At 44.5% G+C, this 18,485-nt stretch overlaps 1 protein-coding gene across 2 annotated transcripts in view; it reads right to left on the bottom strand.

Annotated features, from left to right (window-relative positions):
* Positions 1-5,432: 5,432 nt before the first annotated feature.
* The window catches only part of ghdc (GH3 domain containing), a 31,949-nt gene continuing 18,896 nt past the window's right edge, over positions 5,433-18,485 (bottom strand). For both annotated transcript variants that reach the window (XM_080213711.1, XM_080213713.1), the window contains exons 5-8: positions 10,034-10,105; positions 9,804-9,937; positions 6,344-6,432; positions 5,433-6,149 (exon numbers count right to left, since the gene is read on the bottom strand). In XM_080213711.1, the coding sequence (XP_080069837.1) occupies positions 5,928-6,149; positions 6,344-6,432; positions 9,804-9,937; positions 10,034-10,105 (517 nt within the window). In that variant the 3' untranslated portion in view covers positions 5,433-5,927. The remainder of the gene's footprint in view (positions 6,150-6,343; positions 6,433-9,803; positions 9,938-10,033; positions 10,106-18,485) is intronic.

Here is an 18,485-nt window from a genome sequence, read left to right as displayed (position 1 = left end):
GGGTTGAGCTATGAGGAGAGGCTGAATAAACTAGGCTTGTACTCATTAGAGTTTAGAAGAATGAGGGGAGATCTCATTGAGATGTATAAGATGATGAATGGGATGGATAGGATAGAGGTGGAGAGACTCTTCCTGCTCAGAAAGGACAGTAGGACTAGGGGGCACAGCCTCAAGATAAAGGGGGGGGTGGTTTAGAACGGAGTTGAGGAGGAACTTCTTCACTCAAAGGGTGGTGAATCTCTGGAATTCTCTGCTCGTTGAAGTGGTGGAGGCTGCCTCGCTAAATATTTTTAAGACACGGGTTGATGGGTTTTTGATAAGAGAGGGGATTAAGGGTTATGGGGAGAGGGCGGGAATGTGGAACTGAGCCACGACAGATCAGCCATGATCTTATTGAATGGCGGGGCAGGCTCAAAGAGCTAGATGGCCTAGTCCTGCTCCTATTTCTTATGTTCTTACGTTAAATCCCACCACAGCAGAATGTGAAACGAAATTCCAACAAATTTGGGGATTTCTGGATCGACACTAGATATAGTGGGCATAAAAGCTGCCAAAATTGTCTTAAAAAAACAACTCACTGAAGGAAAACCTGTTACGCCCACCTACCTGTTTTGGCCTTTGCACAGCTCCAGTCCCACATCATGTGGTTTAGCAAAGCATTCAACTCAAAGCACTCAAGGAGCTTGACATCATCCAGGACAAAGCAGCCCACTTGATTGGCACCACGTTCACAAACATCCACTTCTTCCACCACCAACGCTCAGTACACATTCTGATACTATCTACAAGATGCACTGCAGCAATTCACCAAAGATCTTTAGACAGCACCTTCCAGACCCACAACTGCTTCCACCTCGAAGGACGAGGGCAGCAGATATATGTGAACTCACCACCCCTGAAAGTTCCCCTCCAAGCCACTCATCATCCTGATTTGGAAATATATCGGCTGTTCCTTCGCAGTTGCTGGGTCAAAATCCTGGGATTCCATCTCTGAAAGCATTGTGGGTCAACCCACAGCACGTGGACTGCAGCGATTCAAGAAGGCATCTCGCCACCACACGAGGGATGGCCAGCCAGCGACACCCATGTCCCACAAATCAATTTTTAAAAATTGCCACCAATTTCAATAGGAATCAAGGGCACTTCCTCAACAACTAAAAACCCGATTATCTCTCTCACTCTGCTCCTGGTGAGGCTACTTCCTGGATGCTGGGAGCCTTCGAAAACTGCATCCAAACCCTTCTGATGAAAGGTCACCAATTTGAAATGTTAACCCTTTATTTACGTCACAAAGCCAAGTTTCTGAAGATTGACTGGCATCTTCTGACCTATCTGACTTGCTTCATCAGGCTGAGACATCAGGGAAAACCTGGATCGTAAGAACTGTCCATCTGCATTAACATTGTAAATAAACATCTTAAATTCTGGGTTAACATTTTCCGCTTATATTTCAGATTTCCAGCACACACAATATTTCACCTTTGTTCGAGATATTCGACAGTGTGTGAATCTTACCATGAAAGTGCAAGCGGCTGAACAGAGTCCCAGCACAATGGACTTAAATGGAAAGATGAATGTTTAAAGTGTGCTCTCCCAACAGCCCTGGAGCAATGGCACATGGTTCAAAATGTCATCAGGCTCCCAATGATAAATATCAATTTACAGCGTGCCAGGAAAATACTCAAACAGAAATCATTGTGTCAAGTATCATAGTTAGGCCTGGGCTTCATAGAATCCCTACAATGCAAAAAGAGGCAATTCGGCCTGTCAAGCGTGCATCCGCAACAATCCCACCCCAGCCCTATCCCTGTAACCCCACATTTACCCTGCTAATCTCCCTGACACTTAGGGGCAATTTAGCATGGCCAATCATGTCTGCACAACTTGCCAACAGAGTATCTTAACCAGGTCCAGCCCATGTCCTATCCAAATAACCACACACATGTATCCCACTAATCCCCTTAACCTACATGTTTTAGGGACACTAAAGGGACAATTTAGCATGGCTAATCCGCCAAACCTGTACATCACTGAAGTGTGGGAGGAAACCAGAGCACGCAAAGGAAACCCACACGGATATGGAGAGAACGTGCAAACTTCATACAAACAGTTGTCCGAGGTCAGAACTGAACCCGGATCCCTGGCGCTGAGAGGCAGCTGTGCTAACCACTGTGCCATCGTGCCACTTGCTGTAATAATTGCACCAAGGCTAGCCTTCCATCACCAAGAAACTCTTTACTGATAACCAAAGGAAAAGCAGCAACTGCAGCTCATGGCAAACAAATCTCTACCCGGGGACCCAGAACAATGGTCCGGGTTGAAGCAACAGGTTTTAACCTCCCCCAATCACTTCCCATTGAATCCTTAAGAGAGTCAGTTTTCCAGGAAGATCTATTGATAATCCCCTGTGTACTTTGTGGCTGTCAAAAGATTTGGCATCTATTGACCTTGGAGGAATTGAATAACTTGTTCAATTCCTCCCCTTCACTCAAAACGAAAATCTCCCAAGCACTCACAACACAAAAAATAGGAGCAGGGGTAGAATACAGTGCCTATTGAACCTGTCCTGCCATTCAGTACAATAATGGCTTCAACTCCATTTTCCTACCCACTCCCTGTACCCGTTAATTCTCGTCTTAATAGTGCCAGGGACCTAGATTTGATTCCCGGCCTGGGTCACTGTCTGTGCAGAGACTGCACTTTGTCATGTTTGTGAGAGTTTCCTGTGGGTGCTCTGGTTCCGGCGCAGGCTTGGAGGGCCAAAGGGCCTGTTTCCTGTGCTGTATTGTTCTTTGTTCCTCCCACAGTCTGAAAGACGTGCTGTTTAGGTGCATTGGCCATGTTAAATTCTCCCTCAGTGTACCCAAACAGGCACCGGGGTGTGGTGATGAAGGGATTTTAACAGTAACTTCATTGCAGCGTTAATGTAAGCCTACTTGTGACACTGAAAGTTTAAACTTTAAACTGGTGCTTGATTTGGAAAAGATTTTAAATAGCTAGTTGTTAAGGTCTATATTGTGTTATGTCTAAATTTTATAATTTGGTAAAAGCTATACTAATTTCTTTTAGTTTTATTTTAACGGTTTTCCTAAATAAACTTCGGTTAATAAAAGCTTCTGAGTGGGTAACTTGAATCATAGCTGGAGTGATGCATCTTATTCTCACCCCTGCCAAATTCAAATGTAAATCTTAGGGTTTAGGCTAACTTCGTAAAACACCTTGAAGTTTCTGGCCTGCGTTTTAAACCACACTTAAACATTGGCATTGAGGTTTTAAACTGCACCACATCAACCTAAGTCTTTCTTTTCTTGTGTCACTCACGACTGGAAACATTAAGACAATTTATAACATTGTACAGCCGTAACGAGATGCAAAAATCCAACACGTCAGTAAAAAATACTGCAGTCACAACCATCCATCACTATAATAGCAGTTTAACATCTTGCAAACTTGACCATACTTGCCATGCAATAAGAACATTATCTACGCCTGCATCAGTCATATTTTCCAGGGTCACCCTGACACTCTACAAACAGAGGTATAATGAGAGCTCGTCATCTGAAATGGGTACCGCAATGTTTCCCCAGCAGTTGTAAATGTCTCACTGATACAGGAGTCAGACTGCCTTCCTGACTGACGTCAAAACTCATACTTAAAAATAAATTCAGAGCGTATACATTCCGACCAGTTTCATCCAGCATCAAACTTGACCGCAAGTAATTGTCACACTTCAAAGAATCATCTAAGTACCAGAATTTGCACTGTGAAAAATACTTATATGTTATACATGGGATGATATCTCTACTCTCCTGAAAAGAATGGGATGGATAGGATAGAGGTGGAGAGACTCTTCCTGCTCAGAAAGGACAGTAGGACTAGGGGGCACAGCCTCAAGATAAAGGTGGGGGGGGGGGGGTGGTTTAGAACGGAGTTGAGGAGGAACTTCTTCACTCAAAGGGTGGTGAATCTCTGGAATTCTCTGCCCATTGAAGTGGTGGAGGCTGCCTCGCTAAATATTTTTAAGACGCGGGTTGATGGGTTTTTGATAAGAGAGGGGATTAAGGGTTATGGGGAGAGGGCGGGAAAGTGGAACTGAGCCACAACAGATCAGCCATGATCTTATTGAATGGCGGGGCAGGCTCGAAGGGCTAGATGGCCTACTCCTGCTCCTATTTCTTATGAATGCCAGTTATTTTGTTGTTCCCTTCTGAGGCACCAGCCAGAAATTTTAAATCAGTAACAACTGCCCTCTGATTAACTCCATGTGTTTCGAAGCAGCTATAATGATCTGTTTTGCCTAATTAAACTGTGCACTGGCCCATAAAGGACAGGGCAAATTAGTCACTGAACTTTCCTCTGGAGCTTAAAACATTCCATAACCTCCATCATAGGAGATGCACTAGTTTAAACTGAAGATGCCTTTCCATCAGGTTACCATGGTGTAACTACAGATAGCAGTTGACAACTTGCCCTGGAAAAATTGCTCACTATCACAACACTGGTGCGGATCCCAGACAATCACAGGCGAGATTAGTAGCTGAAGTGGTTGAACACTGACAGACATCCAAATGATCATAAGTCTGAATGACACAGCTGTGAAACATTCTCACTTCAGCTGGGGAGGTTGAATCCATTCTCGGTGATGGTGAATCAGCCAGAGAATCATGTAACACTATTCTACCCACCTCACGGTGAGGGAGAGGCAGGATGGCACGAATTATAGTTGTAGAAAAGGTCAGTGGCCCACAGCGTGCCTGGACGCCACAAAACTTTCATGCAGTTGGTGATGAAGTGGAAGACATTCAGATCAGCAACAAGCTGTCCTGGTCCCTCCATGCCGATGGTATAGTAAAGAAAGCCCACCAACGCCGCTACTTCCTCAGGAAATTTGGCATGGCTGCTTTGACTTTCACCAATTTTTACAGATGCAACATACAATGCATTCTCTCTGGATGTACCACAGCTTGGAATGGCTCCTGCCCTGTACCAGACTGCAAGAAGTTACAAAAGGTTGTGAACAGAGACCAGTCTCCTATCCATTGACTCTGTTTACACTTCCCACTGCCTTGGAAAAGCAGCCAGCATAATCAAAGACCCCACACACTCTGGCCATACTTTCTTCCATCTTCTTCCATTGGAAAAAGTCTGAAGTCACATACCAACCAACTCAAGAACAGCTTCTTCCCTGTTGCCATCAGACTTTTGGATCTTTCTCTATCCCCTAGCTATGACTGTAATACCACATTCTGCACCCTTTCCTTCCCTGCTTCCCTATGTACTCTATGAATGGTATGTTTTGTCTGTATAGCACACAAGAAGCAGTGTTTTTCACGATATCTCAATCCGTGTGACAATAATAAATACTGAAATCAAAAAATCAGGTTGTGCATTTAGCGTAAGCAAAATTCCTGTCAATCACGATAAATGAAAGGTTAGAATGAATGTGGTTTTAATGCAGAAAATAAAAGCAGCTGCAAATGTACAAGGTAATAACTTGAGATTATTTACAGTAATAATTAGTGTCTCGTAAAATGGTTCCAGTCAGTTGCTTCATGATCCCAGCATCGGTCTTGCAGGATGCTAAGAGGCAGCAGTTCCATTTGATTTTGAGAAGAATCATTCCATTCCTTCCAGTGGAAGGATAAACAGTATTGCCAACAAACAGTTATGGGCAAGGCATATAATTGCTTTTCCCATCAGGGTTGGTCGAGTGCTCCTATTGTGCCTGCACAGTTTGACCATTCCTTAGTGCAATGATTAATCACTACAACAAAAGTACAAAGCAAACATGTTAGCAAAATCTGGGAGGGAACTCCACCAACACAGAACAACCAACACAGTCTTCATCCCTAGAAAAGAAAGACACGCATGAGGACAACCCTGCCAAATTTAAGATGGAAAAACATAAAAACATGCGAGCAAAGGTTTCATGAAATTACTTTTCTTTGAATAAAGTCCAAAAATTCTTTTCTCCTCAGAACGCGGTGCATGTTGAATTCATTGTAAGAAATGCCTAAATTTGCGACGATGAAATCTGTTAACTCTTTGAAGCCTCCTGCTGCCACAATGTGAACTCTCACTGGTCCAATGCTACCCTTGCGTCGAAACGATTGGTACAGTTCCGAATCTTCCTGAAGGCATTGGTCCAGCTATCGAAACGGGAGAGAGGACATCGATAAGTAGACACTCACAAGATCACTGCACGGGTGTAATGATCACACTGGCAACAACTGAGGTTTTGTGAATTGTTTTAAAATATTAAGCCAACAAGGGAGGAAGAAAACAACTTCAACTATCAACAAACACCCTCTCCTAAGCAGGGCAATGAGAAATGGCACCTCACCTTGTAACGCTGATCCTCCGACAAGTTCCTGACCCCTTTTATCTCGACAAAAACTTCATAGTGAGGATCTGAACTACCACAGAATGCCCCTGCAAGAGGAAATCTGAATTATCTGCTATATACGGGCAGAGGTTGGCACTCCCCACCATTTTAACACTTCCTTTTACAATAGACAGAAAAGCACTTCACAAGAACATTAAATTAAAATCAATCTATCTCATATTGCAGGCAGCAGTTATGCAGTATTTCTAAGTTCTATGGGTGGCACAGTGGTTAGCACTGCTGCCTCACAACGGCGGGGACCCGGGTTCAATTCCGCTCTCGGGTCACTGTCTGTGTGACAGTCTGCATGTTTTCCCAGTGCGTGTGTGTGGGTTTCCTCCGGGTGCTCCAGTTTCCTCCCACACTCCAAAGATATGCAGGTTAGGTAGGTCGGCCATGCTAAAATTGCCCCTTGGTGTCCCAAGCTGCATAGCTAGGGGGATTAGTGGGATACATGTGTGAGGTTACGGGGACAGGGCAGGTGAATGGGTCTGCACCATCTCTCCGACAGAGTATGTTACGCAGGTAACGTACTAGGTGCGGGTAACACTCTCTGTCGGATAGATGGTGCAGACCCGATGGGCTGAATGTCCTCTTTCTGCACAGTAGGGATTCTATGAGGTTTAGTTACATTCATCATTATCACACAGACTGAAAGAAAAAATTGTCAGTTTTAGACCAAATTGTGATTATCAATACATTAGTTTTCTGCACTGGTATTAGGCCATTAAACTGCTGAAGATTATCAATTATTTTTGTATTGCTTTCTTCAATAAAAAAATCAGCTACATACATATCTTTAGAGTGTCACGTAGTACTTACCTAATATATCAGCATATTGAGAGAAAGAAAAAGTTTGCGTCAGGACCGCAGGATATCTCAAAGTAATTTCAACCAATTAATTAATTTTGAGTACATTGACATTCATGTGATTAAATGTAACAGTTAATTTACAGACAGCAAGGTCCCACAGGCAGACAAGATTAATAATCAGTCCATCTGTTTCTGGTGGTGTTTGGTGAGGGATCAATGATGGGCACAAGTGTGGTGACGGCAAATATAATAATCCTTTAGTCACAAAGGGAACCTGTTGTGCATTAGTTAAGTTTATTTAAGTTTAAGTTTAATTATTAGTGTCACAACTGGCTTACACTAACACCGCAATGAAGTAACTGTGAAAATCCCTTTGGTGCCACACTCCGGCGCCTGTTCGGGTACACTGAGGGAGAATATAGCACGGCCAATGCACCTAAGCAACACGTCTTTTGGACTGTGGGAGGAAACCCACACAGACACAGGGAGAATGTGCAAACTCCACACAATCACCCAAGCCGTGAATCGAACCTGGGGTCCCTGGTGCTATAAGGCAGCCCATATCATTTATGCAATGAACAAACCCAGAAGAATTAACATGTGTGTATGATGGTGCATTCTGACTACCTAGGGCAATTTAAATGGTTTGCAGCTTTCTTATCCGCTCTATAATTTGACTGTACAGTATCTCTAGCTAGGAGGATGAATGGAGCTCTTTTTGAAACAATTGCTCCCTCATCCTTTACTGCCCTCTTTGACCAAGCTGTTAGACATTGGCCCCCATATCTCAACTGACATGGTGTCAAATTCTGTTCAGTGACGTTCTCCTGAAAGGCTTAGGACAATTTATTTCATTAAGGTGCTATACAACTACAAGTTGTTGTTGGTATTGTAGCCCACTGAAGCTTTATCCACATTTTGCCATGCAGAGAGTTTAGCTTACAGGTTCATAAGTGGGGATCTTCCAGCCCTCCCACTGACTGGATTTCCAGTCCTGCTGAAGGTGACTCCTTGCTACAGGTTCCCTGACAGTGGGACAGGCAAGTGCAGCAAGGCTGACTGACTTGTACCATAACCTCATTTCCGGATGACCAAAAGATAGGATGAGATTTACATACAGTAAACAATATGCTCTCAATTACCCACAAGAAGTACCTTGAGTTACAACTCTTTCATAGGACCCCTATAGAAGGTGGCCATTCAGCCCATCAAGCCTGCACTGACTCTCCGATAGAGCATTCCACCCAGGCCCTATATTCGCAACTCCAAGTTACCCTGCTAACATACACATCTTGGGACACTAAGAGACAATTTAGCATGGCCAATTCACATAACCTGTACGTTTTTGGACTGTAGGAGGAAACCAGAGTACCTGGAGGAAACCCACGCAGACACAGGGAGAATGTGCAAACTCCACACAGACAATGACCCAAACTGGGAATTGAACCCAGGTCCCTGGCAGTGTGATGCAGCAGTGCTAACCACCGTGTTACTGTGCCACCCCCTCTGAATGCTAGCATCATACTGAGAGGTCATCTCAGAAACATAACTAGGCTAACATCACCATCATCCTATATATACTCAGTCTCCTGGTTGGTGCAAAGTATTTATCATAAACAATGCTTCAAATAAGACTGTGATTAAATAGATTAACACTTTTTGATGAATTGACTTGTGTCCATCAAGGGGAAGAATGTTGGTGATGGGCATTGGAACATTTTTGTTCCTTTGGTAACAAGCGTCTGTATCATACAATTCCGGGTCATTTATAGAAAGCCAGATACAGAGCGATGCTGCTTCTGAAGAAAGCTCATTAACCTGAAATGTTAAATCTGTTTCGCTTTGCACAGATGCCGCCTGACCTTGTGCATTTCCTGTTTATATTTCAGATTTCAAGCAGCGGTTGTCTTTTTGCCTTTGTATGAAGTTCTCTGTCCTCTCTCCAATGAGGTTGTGTCTCAACCACAACCTAATAGGGGTTCCCCCACCTCCCCCAAACCCCCCGCAACCTTCCCCACCCCATGTACCAGCCTAAAATCGCCAACTCATACTCCAGGTATTCTTGCGGTATCGCAAATCGACAGTCATCTTAGTACCAAATCATTGGCAATTTGGGGCTATGACTTAAACGACAGGGGGTTGCCCAAATCTCACTGCATTTATAGTGTGAGATCTGCTAAATTGCCTCTTAGTGTCAGGGAGATTAAATCAGGGTAAATATGTGGGGTTATGGGGATATATCTGGGTAGGACTGCTGTTGTTTCGGGCTCAATGGGACAAATGGCCTCCTTCTGAATTGTAGAGAATCTATGATGATTGGGTCAAGAGGGAGATGTTTCATCCCATCTGGGTGGATGTGCCAAAGGTGAAAGGGCACATGTCAAAGGTAAAAGGGTGAAAGGACACCACCAGCCAACTTCCTTCTTAAATTCCACCAAAATAAGTCGGGCCTGTAACACTCGAGGTTGCTCTCATGAATAAATCGAGTGCCAGAGTTTCAGGCATGCAGGATCTGACAGGTATTGCACACTTTCAATCAATCCTGTGATTTGAACTCCCTTTAATTTTAGCAGTTACCAAACAGGTAATCCAGGCATTTTCTCACCCAGAGGGCTGCTCTCCACACAGCAGTAATCAAGGAGTGTTGCCCCAGGCCACAGCGTAACGGCTCGCAGCAGCGTCCTATAGAATGCTTCCTCCGTGATTTTCTCTCCTCTGACGTTTAACAACTGGCCGCGCCTGATGAACCAGAAGCCCAGGGTTCAGAAACTCAGCAAAATAATGCTCAGAGAACAAAATAAATAGACAGAAAAGGGTGAAACTAAACCCACACACCTGTATTTAAATTCAACCACAGCACACTGATTGTGGAAACCCACGACCTTTACAATATCCCCCATTCGATACCTGAAAAAAAATCAACAAAATGTCACACGCGTGAAAACCAACTTGGTTTGCAGCATTACATGAATGAACAGGAATTCACTAGCATTCGGTTTTAAGTTTAGTTTTAATTTGTTTTTTTTATTCATTTGTGGGATGTGGGTGTGGCTGGCTGGGCCAGCATTTATTGCCCATCCCTAATTGCCCATGAACTAAGTGTCTCGCTCGGCCATTTGTGGGAGGTGGCATTTAAGAGTCAACCACATCGGTGTGTGTCTGGAGTCACCTATAGGCCAGACCGGGTAAGGATGGCAGATTCCCTTCCTCAAAGGATGCCACATGTATTGGGATACAGTGAAAAGCATTGTTTCTTCTGCACTACACAGCCAAAACATACGGTTTATAGAATACATAGGGGAGAAGGGAAGGAAAGGGTGCAGTTTGGTTTACCAGAGTATATCAACGTGTTTCAGGGAAAGCCAAACAAGTAATGGGGGTCTCAGACTGGCGCTAGGCACCTTGTGCGCCAAGGCGTGAGACTGTGTCCTTTCAATTCTTTACCAATGTGGTGAGAAGGGCACCCCCTGCTCATAATGATATTGTTCTTATGGACACTGCCTGACAAATAGGTCCTGCACAATCAAGTTTCGAGCCCACTGCATCTGCAGTTGTGCCTCAGTAGCATGGCTAATGTGAAGATCAGAACTATCAACGGAGATTGTTTAAACCCTTAGACACAAGTACCAGTCGATCTCACTGCAAACACCTTGCTGCCTTGCATATTAAAGTCAGAAGCTTAAATGAAACCTCAAGACCCAGTGCAGTAAGATATGGTACGTAGCTAGACTTGAAAAGGCGGAAGAAAAGTTGCAACTAAGCTCGTTAGAGCATGTTGTCAATTGTTTTATGTTATCAACTCTTTTTAAGAGTTGTCCAGGGAGCAGCAGACCATATTAACAGTTCACACACACTTACTGAATGATGGATGGATATAATCTCCTACATGGAGATTCCTGGAGGGGGAGTTCTGACAGACAAAGATGCAGCAATAAAGCTGTCTGCTCTGTTTAAAAAAAAGACACAGCTCAGCCAATGAATGAACTGGGATGAGTTTGCCATTTGTGAGCCAAGCCATGCAGAGTAAGATCCCATACTTCGCACAGCTCTCAGGTAGCTCAGCAGGAGAAGTAGAATTGTTGTTTATTGTATAATGTGTTTAATTTGCTGCAAGTGATGGTCATTGATTGGAGTTTCACTTTAGTACAAATAAAGGTACACTTCTAGAAACTGTGCTGTGGTGGAATTTGGAGGTAAATGTTTCACACTGTAAATAAACGCAGGAATTGGTTCTGGCATCATCTTTCAATGAGTGCCCTTCCAGATAATAACCTGCCTTCTCGAACCTGGCCTGCTAGGACAGAGCGTGAATAAAATAACTGGCGGCACAGTGATTATCACTGCTGCTTCCCAGCATGAAGTCTCACAACACCAGGTTAAAGTCCAACTGGTTTATTCGGCAGCACGAGCTTTCAGAGTCTCGCTCCTTCATCAGGTGAGTGAGGACTCACTGCTGACGAAGGAGCAGCGCTCCAAAAGCTTGTGCTTCGGAAGCCTGTTGGACTTTAACCTGGTGTTGAGAGACTTCTTACTGTGCCTACCTCAGCCCAACGCCGGCATCTCCACATCATGGCCTTACAGCACCAGGGACCCAGGTTCAATTCCAGCCTGGGGTTACTGTCTGTGTGGAGTTTGCACGTTCTACCCGTGTCTGCGTGGGTTTCCTCCAGGTGCTCCGGTTTCCTCCCACAGTGCAAAGATGTGTGGATTAGTTGTGATTGGCCATGCTAAACTGCCCCTAGCGTTAGCAGGTTTAACAGGGCCAACATGCCACATTTCAGGGCTAGGGCCCAGGAGGAATTCTGGTCAGTGGCAGGCTCGATGGGCCGAATGGCCTCTTTCTGCACTGTAGGGGTTCTATGATTCTAACCGGCATTTCTGATCCACATCACTTTCCATTGACCCTGACAGTCGAGGATGTTATCAGGCTCTACTGTGAACTTTTGCCTAACGCAATTGCTTGCTGACACATATTGATGAGCTTCACATGGAAGTGTGTTCCCTTGAACAGAGTCCTGAGGCTTTAAGGACAGAATTCTACCTCACCGTGCATGAGCGAGAGAACAGTAGAATACAAAATTGCTGCAGTGGAGACTGATAAATGGAGAGGGAAGGGAGCTGTTATTGTTTTAACAGCTTCGGTTGATCAGAATGTTTATATTTGCCCGTCAGCACTTTATGCCGAGGCATCCTCAGATTACACAAGCACTGGGTGTGACCCTCTCATCGTTCCATAGGATGAGACACAGAGGGACATTTTACACTCAGCAAACACTCAATTTAATATTGGAGCACCACACTGTGGCAAAGAGGGAGTACTGCAGTGTCAAACAACAAGAACAAAACCCTCAATTCTGACCCAACCCAATGCCGACCTTCACACGCATCTGATTTGATGAGTTTTTTTTTGCCCTTTATTCTTTCATGGGATGCAGGCATCGCCGTCGAGGTCAGCATTTGTTACCCCTCCCTAGCTGCGCCTCAACTGAGCGCTCATTTCAGAGTCAACCGCATTGCTGAGAGCCTGGAGTCACATGTGGGCCAGAGTAAGGACGGCAGATTTCCTTCCCTAAAGGACATGAGTGAAGCAGATGGGTTTTTACAACAATTGACAGTGGGACACCGTTCCTGAGACTAGCTTTTAATTATTTCAAACTCCGCCAGCTGCCACAGTGGGATTTGAACATCTACTCTCCCTCGCTCCTGCCCAATCCTGTCATAATTTGCCCTACCCTAATTTAATACCTTCCCTCAAGGTCCTGACTTATCCTCATTCATCTTATCTATCTTAAAACTTAAGGAGTTGTGAATCACTGTATTCAAAATGCTCTCTCACTGAAAGGTCAGTCACTGACCAGGCTCATTTGCCAATACAAGGTCCAGTATGGCCCCTCCTCTAGTTGGATTATCCACATACTGTTTAGTGGGTGGCACAGTGGTTAGCACTGCTGCCTCACAGCGCCAAGGACCCAGGTTCAATTCCAGCTGGTGATCGTGCAAACTCCACACAGACATTCTCTGCATGTCTGCTTGGGTTTCCTCCAGGTGCTCCAGTTTCCTTCCACAGTCCAAAGATCTGCAGGTTATGTGGATTGGCCGTGTTAAATTGCCCATTAGTATTAGAGGGATTAACAGGGTAAACATGTGGGGTTACAGGGATGGGTGGGATTGTTGTCGGTGCGGACTCAAGGGGCTGAATGGCCTCCCTTCTGCACTGTTGGGATTCTATGACACTCCCTTGAAAGTACCAAACAAATTCTATTTACTTTTTTTAAATTCCATTTGTGCAAAGCAGTAAAATCCAAAGAACTTTCCACAATGTCATGTTTCCTTTACGAGTTGCACCAATGAGTAGAGCCATAAATTCCATAACACTGGCAAAATTAAAGGTTCCAGTTAGCTGCATCCAGCTGACTGCTGATGATTCCCAGCTCTTGACTCAAGTAAAAACAAAAATAAGAATTGGAAAATTATCACAGATTTAATCTTGCAAAAAGTGGAAAATAACCAGTCAACAGCAGCACATCTGTTAGCGTTAGGGTTCAGGCATAATTCCTCCAGCTCCAATAATACTTACCCCAGCAAGGTTTGGAAACAGATGGGGCTAATTAACACTATGTATAACTACTGCTTAAATGATGAGAGTGGGCTAACATTTCTGCTTGTTTTCTTGCTGCGGTTTTTGGTCAACCGAATAAACAAAATCAAATTAGCGAGGGGACAAATCAAAAGGATTAGCTCCCAAAAAGGAGGGGAATCGCCCGAGACAAAGGACAAAATAGGAAGGAAGCTTAAACATCAAATCAAAATGTGACTAAAGGGGTCAATAGTGCACCCCAGTCCCCGTGGTGCTCAGCAGGCATAGAATGGCACACTACCCTTGGATAAAAGGCCAGCATGGTGCCCTCGCACACTGCATTCTTCCTCTCCAGGTACACCCAGCATGCTTGCCTTCATTGGCCGGGGCACTGAGTTTAAAAATTGGCAAGTCATGTTGTAGCTTTACAGAACCTTAGTTAGGCCGCACTTGGAATATAGTGTTCAATTCTGGTCGCCAGACTACCAGAAGGATGTGGAGGCTTTGGAGAGGGTACAGAAAAGGTTTACCAGGATGTTGCCTGGTATGGAGGGCATTAGTTTTATGGAGAGGTTGGAGAAACTTTGTTTGTTCTCACTAGAACAATGGAGATTGAGGGGCAACCTGATAGAAGTCTACAAGGTTATGAGAGGCATGGACCGAGTGGATAGTCAGAAGCTTATTCCCAGGGTGGAAGAGTCAATTACTAGGGGGTATAAGTTTAAGGTGCAAGGGGCAAGGTTTAAGGTAAGTTTTTTTACACAGAGGATGGTGAGTGCCTGGAACTCGCTGCTGGGGGAGGTAGTGGAAGCAGATACGATACTGACTTTTAAGAGGCATCTGGACAAATACATGAATAGGATGGAAATAGAGGGATAGGGTCCCTGGAAGGATAGGGGGCTTTAGTTCAGTCGGGCAGCATGGTCAGTGCAGGCTTGGAGGGCTGAAGAGCCTGTTCCTATGCTGTCATTTTCTTTGTTCTTTGAGTACAGCTGCGGTAGAGGGGCAGACAGTCAGGTCAGATGACCCCCTCGGTCGCCTGCTGTCTGGACCTGTTTATCGTAATGCTCCTGCCAATGAAAGATTATTCTGCCTCGTAAAAACATGCTATTTTTCAAATGTTAACTGAATCAATTAGAAGTTACAGGCTGAGTTGAGGGCAGTTGCCAGAGCACCCAATCTGGAAGCAAGGTGCAGTAAGACAGTTCACTGATGCAGTTTGTTCTGCTATTGATCCTAATTAAAACGGCAAGAAATGTTTACAGACCAATTCAAAAGTTGAAGAGTTTAAAAGCCATCTATTGGGAGCAGCTGATATCAGGCAAATCCATATTTAACATGTCGGAGTTGCTTATAGACAATGTTCAGGACTGGTATGTTCCAGCAAGGAAGAAGGACAAGGACAGAAGGTATTAGACCCTTGGATGACGAGAGAGGTTGTGAGTTTAGTCAAAAGGGAAAAAGAAGCATATATAAGGTTTACGAAGCTAAAATCAGACAGGGTCCATGAAGAACGTAAAGAAAGCAGAAAAGGACCCAAGCCGGGAATTAGGAGGGGCCATGAAATGACCTTGGCAAGTAAGGTTAAAGAGAATCCCAAGACATTTTACACATACATTAAAAACAAGAGTATAACTAGGGAGAGGATAAAACCACTTCAGGATAAAGTAGGGAACTTGTGCTCGGAAGCAGAGGATGTGGGCAAGATCCTAAATGAGTACCTTGCATCCGTATTCACCAAGGAGAAGGTCATGGAGGATAGTGAGATTAATGTGGAGTATGCCAATGTCCTGGGGCATTTTGAGATCAAGAAAGAAGTGGTGTTGAGTCTCCTGAAGAGTATGAAGGTGGATAAGTGCCCAGGGCCCAATGCAATCTACCCTAGGTTATTGAGAGAGGCAGGAGAGGAGATTGCTGGGGCCCTGGAGAGATCCCAGAGGACTGGTGAGTTGTTAATTTGTTCCTCTTTTTAAGAAAAGGGGATAATCCAGGAAATTATAGACCAGCTAGTCTCACATTGGTGGTTGGGAATCTATTGGAGAGAATTCTTAGTGGTAGGATTTACATACATTTGGAAAAACATGGCCTAATTAGGCATAGCTTTGTGTGGGACAGGTCATGTCTTACCAACTTGACTGATCTTCTTGAGGAAGTTACAAAGGTGTTCGATGCGGATAGAGCAGTGGATGTCTACATGAATTTTAATAAGGCTTTTGACAATGTCCCTCATGGTAGGCTCATTCAGAAGATTAAGATGCACGGGTGACTTGGCCACTTGGATTCAGAATTGGCTTGTCCACAGAAGTCAGACAGTAGGCATGAAAGGGTGTTTTTCTGGCTGGAGGTCCGTGAATACTGGTGTTCTGCAGGGATGCACACTGGGACCTCTGCTGTTTGTGATGTAAATAAATAACTTGGATGAAAACATAGATGGGTGAGTTAGTAAGTTTGCAAATGATACAAAGATAGGTGGATTGTGGATAGTGGACAGTGTAGGAGGTTGTCAAAGGATACAGCTGGATATAGATCAGTTGCAGATATGAGTGGAGAAATGGCAGATTGAGTTTATTTGGGGCAAGTGTGGGGTGCTGCACTTTGGGACATCAAGTTTTAAGGTTAAGTTAATGGCAGGATCCTGAACAGCATTGATGTACAGAGGGATCTTGGGGTTCAAGTGCATAGCTCCCTGAAAGTGGCCAAACAAGTAGACAGGATGGCAAAGAAAGTATAAGGCATCCTTGCCTTTATTGGTCAGGGCATTGAGTACAAGAGTCAGGATGTCATGCTGCTGCTTTATAAAATTTTGACCAAGCTGGATTTAGAGTATTGCCACATTACAGGAAGGACATGGAGGTTTTGGAGTGGGTGCAGAAGAGGTTGCTGCCTGGATTAGAGGGTATGAGCTATAAGGAGAGGCTGGAAAAAATAGGCCTGTTTTCTCTGGAGTGAAAGAGGCTGATGGAAGTCTATAAAATTATGAGAGGCACAGAGAGAGTTGATAGTGTTTCCCAGTATTAATATGTCTAATACTAGGGAGCATGCACTTAAGGTGATGTGAGGAACAAGTTTTTTTACACTGAGAGTGGTAGGTGTCCAGAATGTGCTGCCAGGGTTGGTGGTGCAGGCAGGTACAATAGGGTGTTTAAGGGGCTTTCAGATGAGCACATAAATATGCAAGGAATGGAGGGATATGGAGCAAGGGCAGGCAGAAGGGATTAGTTTAATTTGGCGTCATGTTTGACAACGTCGTGGACCGAAGGGCCTGTTCCTGTGCTGTACTGTATGTTCTATCTATCCCCAGAGCATTAGCCTGGACTGTCTGGATTACTGGTTCACTATACCACTGCTGCCCCCTTGATACGCCAAAAAGGCAATCTTAACACAGGCTACAATTATTTAGACACAACAACATATCAATGACTTTTGATGAAGGAATCGAAATTTACTGACAAGACTATGTTAGGTGCTTACGTTACGTACTATGGAGGGGAAAAAGGTACGAAAAGACATTGATGGATATAGGGGTTGAAATAATATGGTAGTTGGAGGTCAGTGTGGAAAAGTGAGAGATCATCTAGTTTGGATGCAATTAAGTAGATCAGAGTGTTTTCCAAATGCTGAGAAGATAGGAACTGTGGAGAAGCAGAGAGAGTTAGTACAAGAATCAAAGAATCCCCATAGTGCAGATGAAGGCTATTCAACCCATCAAGTCTGCACCAGTTCTTTGACAGAGTATCTTGCGGGCAGTATAGTGGCACAGTGGTTAGCACTGCCGCCTCACAGTGCCATGGACCTGGCTTCAATTCCTTGCTTGGGTCACTATCTGTGGGGAGTTTGCACATTATCCCTGTGTCTGCTTGGATTTCCTCTGGATGCTTCAGTTTCCTCCTACAGTCCAAAGATGTGCTGGTTAGGTGCATTGGCCATGTTAAATTCTCCCTCAGTGTATCCGAACGAGCGCCAGAGTGTGGCAACTAGAGGATTTTCACAGTAATTTCATTGTAGTGTTAATGTAAGCCTACTTGTGGCAAATAAATAAACTTTAAACTTTTCACCTTCACCCCCACCCCACACATTTACCATGGCTATCCATCTAACCTACACACCTTGGGACACCAAAGGTCAATTTAGCATGGCCAATGCACACAGCCTGGATTCACAGGACCCTACAATGCAGAAGGAGAATCTTATGGTGCAGGAGAAGGCCATTCGGCCCATTTACTCTGCAATCCCACCCAGGCCATATCCCCATAACCACATACATTTATCCTAGCTAGTCCCCCTGACACTAAGGGGCAATTTAGCATGGCCAATCCACCTAACCTGTGCATCTTTGCACTGTAGAAGGAAAGCAGAGCACCTGGAGGAAACCTATGCAGACATGGGGAGAATCTGCAAACTCCACACAGACAGGGCCTAAGCCGGAAATCAAACCCAGATCCCTGGCACTGTGAGGCAGCAGCGCTAACCACTGTGCCACCCCCTGCTCATCTTTGGATTATGAGAGGAAACTGAAGCATCCGGAGGAAACCCATGCAGACACAGGGAGAATGTGCAAACTCCACACAGACAGTGACCGAAGACCGGAATTGAACCTGGGTCCCCGGTGCTGTGATGCAGTAGTGCTAAACACTGTGTCATCCAATATCACTGAATCACTGAAAGCTGGATATAAAAGCTACAAAAATTAATTTAATAGGTTAACGGAAT

The sequence above is a fragment of the Carcharhinus amblyrhynchos genome, chromosome 27, assembly GCF_965287045.1.
Source record: "Carcharhinus amblyrhynchos chromosome 27, sCarAmb.v2.hapA, whole genome shotgun sequence".
Lineage (NCBI taxonomy): Eukaryota > Metazoa > Chordata > Chondrichthyes > Carcharhiniformes > Carcharhinidae > Carcharhinus > Carcharhinus amblyrhynchos.
Note: the sequence above shows the minus strand (reverse complement) of the source record. Positions and strands in the feature narration are given on the sequence as shown.